This window comes from Rhinoderma darwinii, chromosome 12, assembly GCF_050947455.1.
Source record: "Rhinoderma darwinii isolate aRhiDar2 chromosome 12, aRhiDar2.hap1, whole genome shotgun sequence".
NCBI lineage: Eukaryota > Metazoa > Chordata > Amphibia > Anura > Rhinodermatidae > Rhinoderma > Rhinoderma darwinii.
In genome coordinates this window covers 66,449,484-66,467,482 of record NC_134698.1, presented here as the reverse complement: position 1 = coordinate 66,467,482, position 17,999 = coordinate 66,449,484, and the positions used below count along the sequence as shown (strand labels likewise).

At 44.4% G+C, this 17,999-nt stretch overlaps 2 protein-coding genes across 2 annotated transcripts in view; one reads left to right on the top strand and one right to left on the bottom strand.

The window, feature by feature from the left end:
• The window catches only part of SLC38A6 (solute carrier family 38 member 6), a 65,779-nt gene extending 63,761 nt beyond the window's left edge, over window positions 1–2,018 (bottom strand). Inside the window, exon 1 of the mRNA XM_075843705.1 lies at window positions 1,758–2,018. Coding sequence (XP_075699820.1) covers window positions 1,758–1,841 — 84 coding nt within the window. The 5' untranslated portion in view covers window positions 1,842–2,018. The remainder of the gene's footprint in view (window positions 1–1,757) is intronic.
• Window positions 1,997–17,375, top strand: TRMT5 (tRNA methyltransferase 5). The gene is made up of 5 exons (XM_075843704.1): window positions 1,997–2,099; window positions 6,313–6,950; window positions 7,271–7,395; window positions 9,442–10,093; window positions 17,193–17,375. Exons 1-5 carry the CDS (start codon window positions 2,095–2,097, stop codon window positions 17,258–17,260), a joined length of 1,488 nt encoding a protein of 495 aa, XP_075699819.1. The 5' UTR covers window positions 1,997–2,094; the 3' UTR covers window positions 17,261–17,375.
• Window positions 17,376–17,999: the final 624 nt, after the last annotated feature.

Genomic DNA, 17,999 nt, shown 5'->3' with positions numbered 1-17,999 from the left:
CCGCTGCGGAGTAGTAGATAAGTAGAATGGGTTAAAGAGGATCGGTCACTAGTTTAGTAATGCCAATCCTAGCTAATCTAACAGGCTGATTGGACAGCGTCATACAGAAAACATTACACCGCCCAGAGTGAAAAGAAAGAGTCACCTCCCATTTGGCAAGTATTGCCACATTATCATATTTAGAAAAATTCTCATAACTTTGCAGATAAAAGTTTTTGAATTATTTTTTTTACACTGCAGTTATCAGCATCATAGCGCCTATTAGATTAGTTAGGAGATAGGGAATTAATAAACTAGTGATGGATCCTCTTTAACCAACACCCACATCCCCTTTTCAAGTGGCCCAACAGTAAATGTACAGAACGCCTGATGACATGTTGGCACCATGCCCCTGTTCTTCTTCCCCCTGATATGACATCATTCTGGTCAGAGGGAAGGAGCCAATATTGCCCTATATCTGACACTTAAAATATTGCCATGTCGTGACATTCCAATATGTGATGCCTAACCCTGCCACCTGACAGCGAAGATGGTGGTGGATTGAATAGAATTTCGTTATTATATTTTAATGCCTTGCAAGGGGGCGCGTTGTATCCTAGCCAGATTGTGTTTGCCTCTGTACATCCAGTGCAGCCAAAACAGCAGGATTGGGGGAGGGGTAGAGAGTAGAAATGTACTTACAAGAAGATATTCCGCTCCCATTACAAGACGCAGTCAGTGCTTAGACATGTAAAGTATATAACATGCATTTTATTTATACAAAGCTCAATAAAAGGCAACGCCGTGGATACAAATAGATGGACGTGTTCACCATTCAGTAGTGAGAAGTAGCAGTATTGGTTATTATTCTTCGTACTTCTATCAGTTGTAGAATGAGAACATGCCTGCCCATAAAAATGTAGTTTACAGCAGTGGTCTGCAACATGTCAGGGCCTGCTGGGAGTTGTAGTTTTACAACAGCTGGAGAGCCACAGGTTGCAGATCAGATGTCTTTAGCATTGGGTGTATACTCAAATTATTGGTGCATGTGTCAAGCTTAATATTAGGGTCAACTGGAACCATCTACACCACACAGGGAGCAGACCTCCTAGTGTCAGGATTCTTACAAATAACTCAATAGGGGAGTGGAGGATCGGTGCCATATAGTTAAGAAATTGAACACTTTATACTAATAAAATATATTGAGAGAGTGCTCCGATTCATAACTACTAGTAAGCACTTTTTGGGTAAGTTCACAAGGGCTATTTTCAGCCGTTTTTTCGGGCCGTAAATGCCCCGAAAAACGGCTAAAAACGCGGGCCTGACCGCCTCCAAACATCTGCCCATTGATTTCAATGGCAAAAATGGCGTTTCATTCCCACGGGGCATTTTTTGCGCAGCTGTTTTAAAAACGGCCGCGAAAAAAAAACACCTCGTAAAAAGAAGTGCATGTCACTTCTTGAGCCGTTTTTCATTGACTCAATAGAAAAATAGCTCCAAGAACGGCCATAAAAAAAAAACACAGCAAAAAATAGTCAAAATATAAATAAAAAAAATCATGCACAAAGTAACAAACCATCAGAAGTGATACAAGCGGGTATGACATGATTTGCGTCGTTCATATCAGTGGTTTCCAACCGAAGGCTTTGCAAAGGTTGAAAAACTACATCTCCCAGCATGCCTGCAGCTGTCCTGGCATTCTGGAAGTTGTAGTTTTGGAACAGCTGGAGCGCCACTAAGGCAGTGGTATCATCACACAGAGATAGAGTACAACTCACATTCCCGAGCAGTGGAGCGGTCTCATCCTGAGCAGACACATGGTGTCCATAATTAGAATTAACGCTGTGTTCAGCAGGCAGCATTGTAACCCTTATTACACAAGAGTCCTGAGTGGCGGCGGCAGATAATTGGCATCAGGTCAGTGCTCACACATCCCGGTCAGCAGCCAGCGCTGTGTATGAGGGCAGCCCGGCACTGCAGCTGATCACCTCCCGCGGCTTCCTGTTTACTTCAGTTGTCATGTGACTCCGGCGTCGCACAGTGGTGAGTCACGTTGCTGCCGGCTTTGCCCTCAGTCGCGGAGTGGTGACGTAATCGCTAGCATGGAGCAACAGCATGAGGTGAGAGTATGTGAGGGGCTGCCCATAGCATTGTGGTTCTATGTCGCGTCATGACTAATTGCCAGTCCCGTCACTGTGATATTTTACCACTGGAGTTGCTGAAGTGAAGGTGTAAGTGCATGCTTGGACTTGTAGTTCCACAGTAGTCACATAATGATTTCCTCTCGGCCATAGACCGTTGTCTCATTGACTACATGGTGTTTCTGTAGGGCTCAATAGCTACCCCCTGTGCTGTGTGATTTAAAGGGTATGTTCACCATTTTACAGTTTATATATAGACCTAATTTACATGAAAACTTGTCACAAAATACATTATCTGATACGAGTCCTGTATTCTAGCCTAGGACTGTATTCACAACTCTGCTGGTTGCTATTGGAAACAGTCAACAAGCTTGTTGTCAGACACACCCCTAACAGCTGACCCGTGCGCCTATAAGGCAGAGGTACAGTTAGAGGGGCCTATCAACCCCTAAAAATAGGGCTAAACCGTTAGATATGTCGCTGTTCTTGTATCGCCGGTCCTGGGGTCACAGGTTGCCTCTTGTTATTGCCAATGACTGCCATGTGAATGCCGCAGCCAATTGCTGGCCACTGTGGTGACGTCCATAATGATGTTGCTGGTGTGACCAGAGATTGGCCGTCGGGGTCAGATGGCAGTGAACCAAACGTTGTCCCTGTACAATGACCCTGACACTGGCAGGATTATACCCTCTGAATGTTTATTGGGAATCCCCCTGACATCCAATGTCTGGTGTACATGGGTTTTTCGTATGTGGGATTACTGTACAGTGCCTGGTGTAAGGACTACAAGTCCCAGAATGCAAATAATTAGGGCTTTGAGCAGACATTAAGGCTGGGTTCACATGAGCACATTAACGTCCGTAATGGACGGACGTATTTCGGCCGGAAGTCCCGGACCGAACACACTGCAGGGAGCCGGGCTCCTAGCATCATAGTTATGTACGACGCTAGGAGTACCTGCCTCTCCGTGGAACTACTGTCCTGTACTGAAAACATGATAACAGTACGGGACAGTTGTCCCGCAGCGAGGCAGGGACTCCTAGCATCGTATATAACTATGATGCTAGGAGCCCGGCTCCCTGCACTGAGTTCGGTCCGGGACTTCCGGCCGAAATACGTCCGTCCTTTACGGACGTTAATGTGGTCGTGTGAATCCAGCCTAAGACAGAAAGGAATGCTGGGAGATTTCAGCTAATAATCCATAGGAGCATTTACAATTCTGCAGGCTTCTAATACAGACTGTAACTCCGTACCAAATAAATAATGCAATGCACTTAAAGCAGCCGGATGGTCACTTTGTTTTATTAAAGAGGCTCTGTCACCAGATTTTGCAACCCCTATCTGCTATTGCAGCAGATCGGCGCTGCAATGTAGATTACAGTAACGTTTTTATTTTTAAAAAACGAGCATTTTTGGCCAAGTTATGACCATTTTTGTATTTATGCAAATGAGGCTTGCAAAAGTCCAAGTGGGCGTGTTTAAAAGTAAAATTCCAACTGGGCGTGTATTATGTGCGTACATCGGGGCGTTTTTACTACTTTTACTAGCTGGGCGTTCTGACGAGAAGTATCATCCACTTCTCTTCAGAACGCCCAGCTTCTGGCAGTGCAGACACAGCCGTGTTCTCGAGAGATCACGCTGTGTCGTCACTCACAGGTCCTGCATCGTGTCAGACGAGCGTGGACACATCGGCACCAGAGGCTACAGTTGATTCTGCAGCAGCATCGGCGTTTGCAGGTAAGTCGATGTAGCTACTTACCTGCAAACGCTGATGCTGCTGCAGAATCATCTGTAGCCTCTGGTGCCGATGTGTCCTCGCTCGTCTGACACGATGCAGGATCTGTGAGTGACGTCACAGCGTGATCTCTCGAGAACACGGCTGTGTCTGCACTGCCAGAAGCTGGGCGTTCTGAAGAGAAGTGGATGATACTTCTCGTCAGAACGCCCAGCTAGTAAAAGTAGTAAAAACGCCCCGATGTACGCACATAATACACGCCCACTTGGAATTTTACTTTTAAACACACCCACTTGGACTTTTGCAAGCCTCATTTGCATAAATACAAAAATGGTCATAACTTGGCCAAAAATGCTCGTTTTTTAAAAATAAAAACGTTACTGTAATCTACATTGCAGCGCCGATCTGCTGCAATAGCAGATAGGGGCTGCAAAATCTGGTGACAGAGCCTCTTTAAGGGTAAGGCGGAGCAGGACTGAAACTGCGCCCCCATATGGTGTTGTGCGGTTGTCATATTGATGGTTAATGGCCGTGGGGTGTTGTGGGTAAAACGGATACGTTACCTGCAAAATTGTGCAGCCATAAGGATCTTATTATTAATGGCTTCACAATTATGCAGATAAACAGCCGTTTTAGCTGCAACACCACGCGGAAATTAACAAGCAATTTTATATCCGCCCGTTCCGTGGGGCTTTAGGCCTCATGCACACGACCGTAGCCATGTGCACGGCCTTGATTTTCGGGTCGGCCGGCCACAGAGTGACAGCCACGAGCCACGATCATGACTTGTGCTCAATCACAAACGTTGTGGATGAAGTCTCCAATGTGGTCCCTTAGTGTTGGGTGTCGGAACGGTTCCAGCTCATGGACTTCACTGATATATATTTTTCTGATGTCTGTACAACATGGATGAAGATTCATTTCGTTTTAATTCCCCTTCAACCTTTGACATTCATCCAAAAATATATAAGTGCTACAAACACATGTACGTATATAAATACAATGACTTCAATACAACACGACGTATATAAATATAATATGTGGGACTTTGGTCACTTCAGGAGGCAATTTGACTGTTTTTGGTGAATCGGCAATAAGTGACTGTTAATAGCTGCCGTTAATTTACCAGTAGTGATCGATATCCAGCTTCCCAAAGGCCCTGAATGGCACATATATCTGCTTAGCTATGGGCAGGGTCACGGTGTACATTGGTGGCTGTCCGCAGAATCTGTATGTAGAAGACAATGAAAAATGGTGGAATGAAAGGTGTTAAAATGTTATTCCAATGATCTGGGGTCCTAGAGTAGTATTTTGTACTTTGGATAATTTTCACCAGCTGCAAATGTTGACATAGATGCATTAAGCCTCCGTATATAAATGTAGTATGAGGACAGTGGGGGGCGACGGGGGGCTGCATGCGGCTCTACCTGTGGTCCCTGGTTCTCTCCATCTTTGTACTGTACACAGCTCTGCGCATACTCTTCTGCCCGGTGTATATACCCTGTGCCACACAGACTCCTACGCCGCTATATGTGACACAGAGAAATGTATATGCAGGGCAGCAGAGCGTACATAAAGCGGTCTACTGTCTCTTATATCATCTTCAGACCCCAGGTTAAATGTATCATGATCCAGCTCTGACCTGTTTCTTTTGTTTTTGAATGTCCATCGTCCGTATTACTGCGCTTCTTTTGACGACGGGCAGCGCAGGTACAGAATCCACAGCGACGTCTTATGAGGGCGTGCATTTTCTAAGCGGGAGCTGTTACTAACCTGAACGCAGCTGGGATTGGAGGAAACTTCGATCCCAGCTGTTTAACCTTTTAATTGCCGCAATATGATCTCCCGCAAAGAAAAAAAAAAAGGCCTCATATAGCCACATCAAAGAAAAAAAAGTTCTGGCTGCTGAAATGCAGAGAGGCAAAAACGAAAAATTGTATCGGTCTTCAAGGCCTTTTCAGGCTTGGTCATTAATTAAGGGGTAAAATAGGGTTTCCCTCTACACCTTGATGGAATATCAATAGGATCTGCCATATATTTCTGATCGGTGGGAGTCTGACTAGTGGGACCCATACTGATACAGAGAACAGGGGTCCCATGTCTCCAATTTGCCACAAGGAGGTGGCCACATGTGCAGTCACCTTCCATCACAGTGATCAGGAGGGTTTATGGAGAGCCGGGCACGTGCCCTAAAATAGAGCGTGACCCTGTATGTGCATCTACCTATTTGCTGCAACTGGGGGAGGAAGAACATTGAATGTAATGTGCGGCCCTAAGAATGGATCCCCTAATGTGTTATGTTGACCACTACTGTATTAGTGGACAAACCACTTATAAGCTTACTAGCCGTATGTTATAAAATGTTCTCCACCGCTCCACATGAGTTTGTTTTTTAGGTGGGGGTTGACTTTTCGTGCATGTGGTACAAGTTGTAACTGTATTGATTTCTCCTTCCAGGTTTATTAGGCAGTTTTACCACTCGGCAGGTCTACTAAACTCTTATGGCATCGCCACCTTCAATAAATTAGTCTTTCACCAACCCAAGCAGAGGTTTTGTGAAACGTTGACCTTCAGTACATTCCAAAAACAAAGACTTTTTTCAGCCATGACAGAAATAAAGGAGAATGACGAGGACATTGGATTGTTCTCTCCTAATCCCAGAGTTCGCGGGATGATGAGTCTGGACCGCGACGCCTTCACCAAAACTATACAGGTTCCTGCTCTCAAAATAAGGAAAGAAATCCTTAATAAAGTCATGAAACCTCTTAAACACAAACTTCTCCACCGGCCGCACCTGAAGAGAATAATTGACGACCCTGAAGATGACACCCAGAAGAATGTTATACTGGACCCGGCCATAGTCACGTCCGAGGACTCGTTTGATGACCGTGATCGTGAGCTTTTCACACGGCTGGACATCTGCCCCCAGGTTTTACGGGTTGATCTGCATCTGACGTATGAGAACTTTAAGACTGACGAGATCTTAGAAGCCGTTTTACCTAAAGGACAAGATGTCACCTCCAGTTTCAGCCGCGTAGGACATATCGCTCACATGAATCTGCGGGACCACCAGCTTCCTTATAAGTGTCTGATCGGTATGTATAGGGTTACACCATGATATGCTGTAGGCCTGTTATCACTTCATGATGGCACAACGTACTACAGTAACCCCCGCACTGGCCTTGGTAGACCACTATATACATGAGGGATGGACAAGACCTGCTCGCCAGGGTGACTCGAAAATCTGCCTTGGCGACCGGGTTCTGCTTCCTGCCCTTCATGCATTCGGCAGCTGCTGCTTCCACCCAACGCATGAGATTGAATGTGGTTATAATGACCGCACGAGTGCGCCGTATGCGACAATAATAACATTTCGTGACCAAGATTTTCTTTTTTTTTCTTTCCATTCTGTCAGGTCAGGTGATACTGGATAAGAATCCCGGCCTTACGTCTGTCGTTAACAAAACCAACATGATTGACTCCACATATAGGAACTTTCAGATGGAAGTGATGGCTGGGGAGGAAAATATGATGACAAAGGTAAGTGCCCCCCTATAATATTCAATTACACGAACCTCATCATGTCTGAATTGTGTTTTATGTTTGTCAAATTTTACATGCTTAACAGGCAATTCTGATGGGAATTGTAGTCCTCTAGCAGTACTTTATATAGTAATGGGCAACGAACGCTTGATTTATTCTCCGTATGAATGGCGCATATTGTACGCCACAAACCGGATTGAATAATATGAGCAAAGCTAGAAAGTCTTGAAGATTTTCCTGCTTTTCTCTGACAGAATTCGATTTTGTTTTTGCTATGAATTATGCAATGTATACACGGAGCGTACATATGGCCAAGTGCATCAAGACCGGCCTCATTCAGACAGGCACATTGTACCCGTGTGTAACAGTCCGTATTGTCAATACAACACCCAGATCCCTGCGGCTCTACTAAACCAAACTTCCATGCCATAGATCCCCATATTGCTATACGTTGGGTTCATTAGAACTAGCGGCGTCTGGGTGTTGCATCCGGAATAAGGACTGTTGGACACGAGTACCTTTTGTCTATATGAATTGAGCCTTAGGTGGCGTTTTCATTGGTCCCTAAAAGCTTCAGTGAGAGGATTTGGGAGAAGTGAACACTTGCCTTATTTTTAATCACTTAAAAAAACAATATTCAGTTTTTATATATTCCGATTTAGCTTTACTAGGAGCAGGTATATCGTCAGCCTTACTGATTCCCTTATGAAGTTTCTGTGATGGGCGATAACTGCATATCTGAGACATTATTGGGTTCGACTTCATCAAGTACAATAAATGTCAAGAAGGCCCTGTATCCAGATCCTCTTTATTTGCCGACTTCTCCATACAATAATCCTCATTCACAGAGACTCCCTGCAGCCTTATACCGTAGGATGGAGATATTCTGCCATGGAAGTAATGTGTCAGGTGAAGAATATCTTCGTAATGCGGCGTCTGATGGACAATGTCCTGATGTCAGGGACATACACTTCTCTGGGTGTCGTATTACCGCTCTGTACAACTCATCCTATCATTTTGGGTCAAGTTTGATGACCGCTCAGTATGTATTTAACACTTCTGCTGCTATAGAGGAGCTGAATTTTGGAAGCCGCGGTTTCTCTTACTTGATTCGGATTAATATAGATTATCCCAGATCAGTAGTTTTTTTGCTGATTCACCATGAGATGATCTTGGTAGAGAAACAAAGTGGATGAGCACGGCTGATAGTGTATCAGGGTATGTTCACATGCTGAGCCAAAAACGTCTGAAAATACGTTTTTTCGGCCGTTTTTTGGAGCTGTTTTTAATAGTCTATGAGAAAACGTCCCAAGAAGTGTCCTGCACTTCTTTTGACGAGGCTGTAATATTACGCGTCATCTTTTGACAGCGACGTGTAAAATGACAGGTCGTCGGCACAGTACATCGTAAAGCCCATTGAAGTGAATGGGCAGATGTTTGCCGACGTATTGGAGCCGTTTTTTCAGACGTAATTCGAGGCGTAAAACGCCTCCATTACGCCTGAAAATAGGTCGTGTGAACCCAGCCTCATAGACAAACACTGAAGTGCTACATAAACGATCTTATATATAGAGGTGAATCTCTGGCACTGCTTCTCCCTGTGCTGAGACCTGAGGGTCAGTGTTTTGGCACTGATTTTGACGCCAACACCACGTTTGAATAGGCGCAAAAAAGGTCTAAACCACCCCCCTTATTAATTTCAATGGGAGTCAGGGATTTTTTTCTTCGAGCAGTCTCCGCCTCTGGCCTCCCTTTAAAATAAACCTGCAGCGCTCTTTGTAAGTGGTTTTTTTTTGTGGCATTTTTTGTCCTTGCATTAGCTTCAAATGCCGCAAAAAACATGGGGGAAAAAAAAAAGCTTTCAAATCTGCCTCAAAATTTCTGAAGGAATTTTGAGGAAGATTTTTTTTTCTGCCTACAAAAAACTGTGTGAACTAGTCCTAAACACCAAACCACCTCTTGTGCACAATGCGTGTCCTGTACATCATCTACTTACAGCGGTCAGTGTCGTGTACAGTTCCTTAGAATGTCTTATCATTTCAGGCGAAAGAAAACGGCTGCACTTATGAATTTGATTTTTCCAAAGTCTACTGGAACTCGCGGCTCGGCACGGAACACGATCGCATCACTGGGCTCCTGAATAGCGGAGATGTGGTGTTTGACGTGTTTGCTGGTGTGGGACCATTCACTATTCCTGCTGCTAAAAAAAACTGCATGGTATATGCCAACGACTTAAACCCAGAATCCTACAAGTGGCTCGTACATAACTGCAAACTGAATAAAGTGGACAGAAAAGTCCAGGCCTTCAACACGGATGGTCGGGAGTTCATCAGGACCGCGGTAAAGGAGGAGCTGTCCAAATACATCAAGTCCTTTTCTATAGAAAGGAAAAAACGGCTTCACATTGTCATGAACTTGCCGGCGTTGGCTCTGGAATTCCTTGATACGTTCAGACATCTCCTCCCTGAGGAACCGCACAATGAGATTGTTCTGCCGACTGTGCACTGCTACGGCTTCTCCAAAGACGACAACCCAGAGAAAGAAGTAAAAGAGCGGGCGGAGGCGATGTTAGGAAACACCCTGGAGAGTTGCTCCATCCATCTCGTAAGGAGGGTTGCGCCTAACAAGGAGATGATGTGTATCAGTTTTGAGTTGCCGGCTGAGGTTCTTTTTAGAAGACAAACAAGTAATGAAGGTGAGTGGGAAGTCCGGTGAGTGGTAAGTCCGGTGAGTGTCCAGCCGCCTGTTTATAATGTAGTTGCCAATATGTAAAATCCTGATGCAGATTTTAGTAGAACTGGAGTAAAAGCCTCGACTAAAAACTCGTTGTAGGCCTAAGGGTATGTGCACACTGCGGTTTTTTTCCCCAAGCAGAAAAAAATCTGCAGAAAAATACCTTCAGCGTTTTTGAAATGCAAGTGTTTTTTTATCACACATTTTTTTAGGCATGGTTTGTTTTTAGGCGTTTTTTATTTTTTATTTTTATTTTTTTTAAATTAAGCAAATGCAAAAAACGCAATTGGTTTTGTTAAGAAAAAACGCTCCAAATGAACGGCGTGGTTTTCTTCTTTTGCCTCCCATTAATGACAGAGGTTCAGAGGCGGAAAAATGCTCCAAGATCGGGATGACTCTTATTTCCTCTGCGAGTGGATGAAAAACGCTTCTACCTCCCATTGAAATCAAACAAAGGAGATTTGGGGTGTTTTTGTTGGTGTTTTTATTTCTGACACGGCATCAATGTCAAAATCAGCACGAAAAACCGCTGCATTAACTGGGCCTAATGTATTATAGTCTACAGGGCCATACGGAACCTTTTGAGGCTTTTTGTTTTCATTGGGTGAGGTCTGTTATTTTTTACTTGACATCGTGTTAGAACACGTCCTAACGCTAGTATAGATAAATTTGTCCTTTTTTTTTTTGTTATCGCATTAGGTCCATGCATTGTAGCCTCCATACATACGGCATGTGATGTAATGTGCCACCATTTTTTTTTTCTGTTGAATTTATACGGAAGCCATAAAAAAAAACGTCCGTATGAAATCTGAGGCACATGGAGGTACAGTAAGGACACTATGCACCTCTATGGGAGCCGTATTATGGCTCTGTGCCATAATACAAAACGTCTGCCGCTTTATACCGCTACATCTCCCTTTTGACAATATACGTCAACTGTGTTGCCCAAACATGCCGCTTATCGGGATGACTATTACTTTTCTGCTGTACTCCATCAATCTGCTTTGGGGAATTTTAATGAAATGTTTTACATAACAGCAGTCAGGCGGCTGGACATGGGCATTGGAGCCTGAGAAAGAGGTCGACCATTTCCAGTTCTATTTTGTCGAAGAATTTTCTCTTTAGTTCCAATCTCGGTAGAATTTTAAGCTGCAATTTAAACAGGGATCAGTCCTTAAAGGGGAAATCCAGTGAAAAATTATCTTGTGATATGACAGATACATGTGAGAAGGTCACATTGGTGAAGTTTTAATCTTTGCTCAGAGAATTTTGTTACTAAATGTCTAACAAAAAAATTACACAATGCTCTTCAAGTCTGTCATAGTAGGTTCTATGAGTTTGGCAATAAGAGCGGACGCATGTTGGCCAGAGCTTTGAAGGCTAGGGCTGCCCAGTCACACATACCAAACACTAAATCTCCGTCTGGCCAGGTTGTTCACACGACCCCGGAAATAGCGGATTGTTTCCATAGCTTTTTCTCTGACCTTTACAGCCTTGGCTCGCCTGCCCGCGCCCCCTCCCTTCCGCCGGACAGGGATTCTTTCCCCTCTCCCTTCACACCGTTGTCTAGGGAGATAGCAGAGGAACTAGATATGGACTTCACCTCCCCGGAGCTCCTTGCGGTTATAACCGATCTTCCTGGGGGAAAGAGCCCTGGCCCGGACGGCTATACTGCCAAATTCTACAAAATGTTAACTGATCATTTGATACCGCTCCTACTACCAGCGTTTAACTCTGTTTCCCCGGAGGTCATGTTTCCTCCCAGCTCCACTTTAGCCCACGTCACGGTTATCCCTAAATCGGGTAAAGACCCTCAACTCTGCTCAAGTTATCGTCCCATCTCCTTACTCAATGTTGACCTAAAAATATATGCCAAGTTGCTTGCCAATAGATTGAATAAATACCTGCCTAGTCTAGTTCATCCGGACCAGGTGGGGTTTGTACCGGGCCGGGAGGCGCGGGACAACACCCTCAAAACATTTGATATCATCCACCATGCCAGACTAACCACATCCCGCTCATGATCCTGTCCCTGGATGCTGAAAAGGCGTTTGATAGAATATCATGGCCTGCCCTTCACCAAACCCTTCGACATGTAGGTGTGGGACCCTCTCTCCTGGCAAAAATTATGGCACTGTATCACACACCTTCGGCCCAAATAAAAATAAATGGATCCCTCTCGGCACCTTTCCCGATTCATAATGGCACTAGACAGGGATGTCCCCTGTCCCCCCTGTTGTATGTCCTGGTCATGGAGCATCTCATGGCCTCCATCCGGAACAACATGGATATCAAAGGCATTACCATTGGAGGAATGGAATATAAGTGCTCGGCATTTGCTGACGACCTATTGGTCTATCTCACGGACCCTCATGTCTCCCTCCCTTCATTGATGTCCGAGTTGTCCCGGTTTGGAACTTGGTCTAATTTCAAGATTAATTTCTCTAAGTCTGAAGCGTTAAATGTTTCTCTCCCTGCCCAGCTAGTGTCGCTTCTCCAAAGTAACTTCCCTTTCTCGTGGCCTTCCAGAGGCATTACATATTTAGGTGCCCGTATAAGTAGAGACCTCACACAGCTGTTTACAAATAATTTCATCCCCCTGCTGGCCAAGTTTCGTACTGACCTTAGTTCCTGGCATAAGACTGAATTCTCCTGGTTTGGTCGGATTAATATTATTAAAATGTCTCTACTCCCCCGATTACTTTATCTCCTGCAGACCATCCCCATCACTATCCCATCTACCTACTGGTTGCGGCTTCAGCAGTGTTTTGGCTCCTTCATTTGGCCGACTGGTCGTCCGCGTCTGAGCCGAGCTCTTCTGACTCGTTCCAGGGGTGCGGGTGGGGTGGGTCTGCCGGACTGTCGGCTCTATTATCTAGCATCAACACATGCGCGGGTTTTAGATTTTTTTCACAACCGAGAATCAAAACTGTGGGTTCGTTTGGCTCAACAACTATGCCCCAGTACCTTATCTACCCTGCCGTGGACCCTGCCTGGGAATAGACCGACCCAACCCTCCTTTGTTGTACACCATACCCTTGTGGCGTTGAGGCGCATAAAGCCTGGAAGTACGCTGGTTGACCCCCTGGGTCCTTTAACTCCGGTTACGGACAATCCTGCCTTTCCTGCTGGTAAGGCTGGTCGCTCCTTCCTAGGTAGGTCACCCACCAACCCCTTGTATTTTGCCCAGGTCCTCTCTGCCTCCTCTCTTCTCCCTTTAACCTCTATCTGCCCCGATGACGTGCTCTCTCCTAGCCGTATGTATGAATACGCCCAGTTAAAGCACTTTTATGGAGCCGTTAATCGACGCGCACATCTCCACCGGTTGTTAACTGACTTTGAACGCCTCTGTGTCTCCACCCAGCCCCCTACCCACACCATCTCCACATTATACAAACTACTACTTGCACAGCGATCCCAACAACTCCCCTCCTTCTGCGGGGCCTGGGAGAGAGAATTACAGACTACATTTACAGAAGCACAATGGAAGAGGTGTTTTACCCTTTCTCAAAAAGCCTCTATAGCCAGTAGGGCCCAGGAAACTATTTACAAAATTGTCTCTAGATGGTACCGGGTCCCGGCGGCTCTGCATAAATGGTTTCCATCTGTGCCGGACAGTTGTTGGCGTTGTGGTGCTGCGGGAGGCTCCATGTCACATGTTTGGTGGAGTTGCCCCTTGTTGAGGAGTTTTTGGGATACAGTACTTAAATTAATACTGGAGGTTACTGGAGTTTCTGTTCCCGATTCCCCAGAAGCTGCTCTTTTATTCATGTTCCCGATGCCAATACACGTTTATAAAAGTTCCTTAACTAGACATCTCCTTCAGGCGGCAAAGTCAGTGATCCCGCGCAGATGGAAAACTGCAATGCCTCCAACATTAGATGAATGGTTTCGGGAGGTTGCCGTGATACAGCGCATGGAACACCTGGTAGCTCACTCCCCGGCAGCGGTGGTAAAATATACGTCTACATGGTCGCCATGGATAATGTTCCTTTCTTCTTCTTCATACCTCACGGCCGTAACCTGAGTTGGCCTATGCCCCTGTGAAGTGTACGGTGGTGCTTATTTTCTGCTGGCTGCATTCATAATACCCCGGAACAGGAGTCCAGGATCCTCATGCCCTCGCCCTTCCCTCCTTTCCCTCCCTCTCTTGGGGCCTTTTCTATTTGTTCTTTTCCCCTGTCTAGGGTAATGTGCCTCTCCTTCTCCGTTTCAATTAAGTGGCCTCAATGTATGCTCTGATGCTTTGCTTATGAACTCATTCATGATGCCGACATATACTGAATAATGTCCTTAAATGGGGTTGTGATGCACATTTCTGATTTTGTTTTAGTGGGTTTTTGCTTTGGTCTTTGACCTTGTTTGTTTGTTAATTTACTGTGTGGAGGCCTTCCCTCTACTATGTCTTGTAACTCTGTGTACTGAAACTTAATAAAACTTTGAATAAGAAAAAAAAAAAAAAAATTACACAATGTGCCAGAAGAGCTTAACATGTGATAATGTGTAACCTTCTAAGTGATCTTTATCCATCTGGTGCCATTTCTATTACTGAAGTGCTGCCCTGTATGGAAACTGAGAACGACGGACTCCTCGTGCATGTGACAACAGAGATAAGTGGTCGCGTGATCTACACATGTGACCGCTACATCTACGGTCCCTGGCTAGAATTAAGTCCGTCCAGGCGCTGCACTATATATTACTGCGTGTAGCGCATGGGCACATATAGGCATCATAAGTCCCTGTTCGCATGCACGCAACACGGACTCCGTGGGTCTGTTTTTTACATGCGAGGTAGAACTTCAGTAACAGAAATGGCACCAGATGAATAAATATCATTTAGTTGGTTACATGATATAACATTTTAGACTAATAACTTATAGTAGTAGAAAGTGGCCAAACTAATGAGATTTTAATCCGTTAGTAACCGCCAATACGCCTTTTAACGGCGGCCACTAACGGGCTTTATTCTGATGCATGTGCCTTTTTACGGCACTGCATCAGGATGAGTAAACAGAGCAGGGAGCCGTCAAATCTCCCTGCTCTCGGCTGCCAGAGGCAGCTGGGAGCATCCCTGCTCTGCCGTGTGAGATCGATATAAGTATCGATCTCACATGTTTAACCCCTCAGATGCAGTGCGCAATAGCGAGCACCGCATCTGAGTGGTTTTGGAGAGAGGGACGAAGCTGCCACTCTCTCCCACCAACACGATCGCCGAGTGTCAGTGTCTTCTATGGCAGCCGGGGGCCTAATAAAGGCCCCCAGGTCTGCCTGTAATGAATGCCTGCTAGATCATGCCTCTGGCATGACCTAGCAGATGCCTGTCCGTTTTAAACGGACCGGCAGTAATACACTGCAATACAAAAGTATTGCAGTGTATTATAATAGCGATCGGAGAATCGCATATTAAAGTCCCCTAATTGGACTAGTAAAAAAGTTAAAAAAAAGTTTAATAAAGTTAATTTAAAAAGTGAAAATGCTTTACGATTAAAAAACCAAAATAAATTAAAAAAGTTACACATATTTGGTATCGCCGCGTCCGTAATGACCCCGACTATAAAGCTATTACATTACTTAACCCGCACGGTGAACGCCGTAAGAAATTTCATAAAAAACTATGGAAAAATTGCTGTTTTCTGTGAATACTGACTTAAAAAAAATGTTATAAAAAGTGATCAAAAAGTCGCATCTACTCCAAAATGGTACCAATAAAAACGACAAGTCGTCCCGCAAAAAAAAGCCCTCATACAACCGCATCGGCGGAACAATAAAAACGTTACGGCTCTTCAAATATGGAGACACAAAAACAAATAATTTTGAAAAATATGCGTTTTTCCTGTGTAAAAGTAGTAAAACATACAAAAACTATACAAATTTGGTATCGTTGCAATCGTAACAACCCGCTGAATAAAGTTAGTGTTATTTATATCACACGGTAAACGGCGTAGACTTAAGACGTGAAAAAGCGTGGCGAAATTTCCGCGTTTTTTCTATTCCCCCCCCAAAAAAAAGTTAATAAAAGTTAATCAATAAATAATATGTACCTAAAAATGGTGCTATTAAAAAATACAACTTGTACCGCAAAAAACAAGACCTTATACGGCTATGTCGATGCAAAAATAAAAGCGTTATAGCTCTTGGAATGCGACGATGGACAAACTTAAAAAATGGCTTGGTCATTAAGGTCTAAAATAGGCTGGTCATTAAGGGGTTAAAGAAAATGTCCAATGGAAACACTAGTTCACGCTCACCTATTTGATACGGTAAAATCTGCAAACCCCTATTTACATACAGCTGATTTTTCTGCTGCGGCTTTAAGGGCATTCCCAGCCTTAAAGGGGTATTCTGATTTCAGCATAATTTAAACGTTATACAATTTTCCTCTATATTAATTGTTCACGGTTTTCAAGATCTCTGCTTGCTGTTATTCAGCAGGAACATTTATTGTTTACTTGTAGTGGATACAACTCTGTCCTGGTCATGTGATGGACACACAGGTGCACGGCTCATTAGTTACAGTATGTCTATCAGAGCAGTGTCTTCTAATGAGACCTGCACCTGCGTGTCCACCACATGACCATGTAACGAGCTGTGCACCTACGTGTCCACCACATGACCATGTAACGAGCTGTGCATCTGTGTGTACACCACATTACCATGGACAGAATCTTATCCACTGGAAGTAAACCATGAATGATCCTACTGAATAACAACAAGCAGAGATCTTGAAAACTGAGTAATTAATGTAGAAAGTATTTTGTAAAACTTTTAATTATTCAAAAAAGTAACATGAACTTGCTGAAACCGGACGACCCCTTTTAAGTTACTGGCAATTACCATGGGTGACCGCTATTTCAGACACCCTACTCTTCGGACCACAGATGCCCAGTATATGTTCTTTTATGCTACACCTCTGGCCTGAATATCTAGAGTTTGTTACCTGCACGTGATCTCCAGTATATAGTAGGGGCAGGCGGCTTCCCTGTTCACTCTCCGTGCGCTCAGACATCCACACAAGTTGTTTTTTATGTTTTAGACCTAATTTTGTACAAATTTGTTTCCAGGTGAACCGGTCTCGAAACGTCCCCGGATAGATGAAGACGGCAGCGTGGAGAGTGAAGCTCAAGTATAAACTCTAGAAGGAGTGGTTTTTTTCTTTGATTAATTTCCAGATAAGTACAGGCCCAGGGGCCTCCGTTACTCCATTCATTGCTCATTTTACCTTTTAATAAAATGAATAAGCCAAAGACCACAGCTGTGTAATATCTCCATTTTAAGCTTCATCTCACACTGGACCATTACTTATGAGGCCATGTTCACACGCAAAACGGTTTTAAAACACAGAGCTGTTTTCAAGGGAAACCAGCCTCTGAACGTTTTTTTGCGGCCATTTTTGGAGCTGTTTTTCTATTGACAATGAAAAATGGCTCAAGAAGTGACACGCACTTCTTTGATGCGGGCGTCTTTTGACAGCGATGCTTAAAATGACACCTCGTCTGAACAGAACATCGTAAAAGCAATGGGCAGATGTTTGTAGGTGTAATGGAGCCGTTTTTTCAGGCGTAATTCAAGGCATAAAACGCCCAAATTACGTCTGAAAATGGTGCGTGTGAACATAGCCTTATGTTTGTGTATATGGATCTTTTACTCAGTGACCTCAATCTAATCCCCCAGGGCGTGCGGCTCTGTTCACATCTTGTTTGGGCTGCAGACTTCAGACATGCATACCAAGTATACATCCTGAACATGATATGAACACAGCCTAGATTTTTCACTAGATTCTGCATTCTTTTTAGGCCCTGTTCACACAGTATTTAGCCGCAGAAACCGCTTGCGGGAAAAAGCAACACGCCCCATCTTGAGGCGTTTTC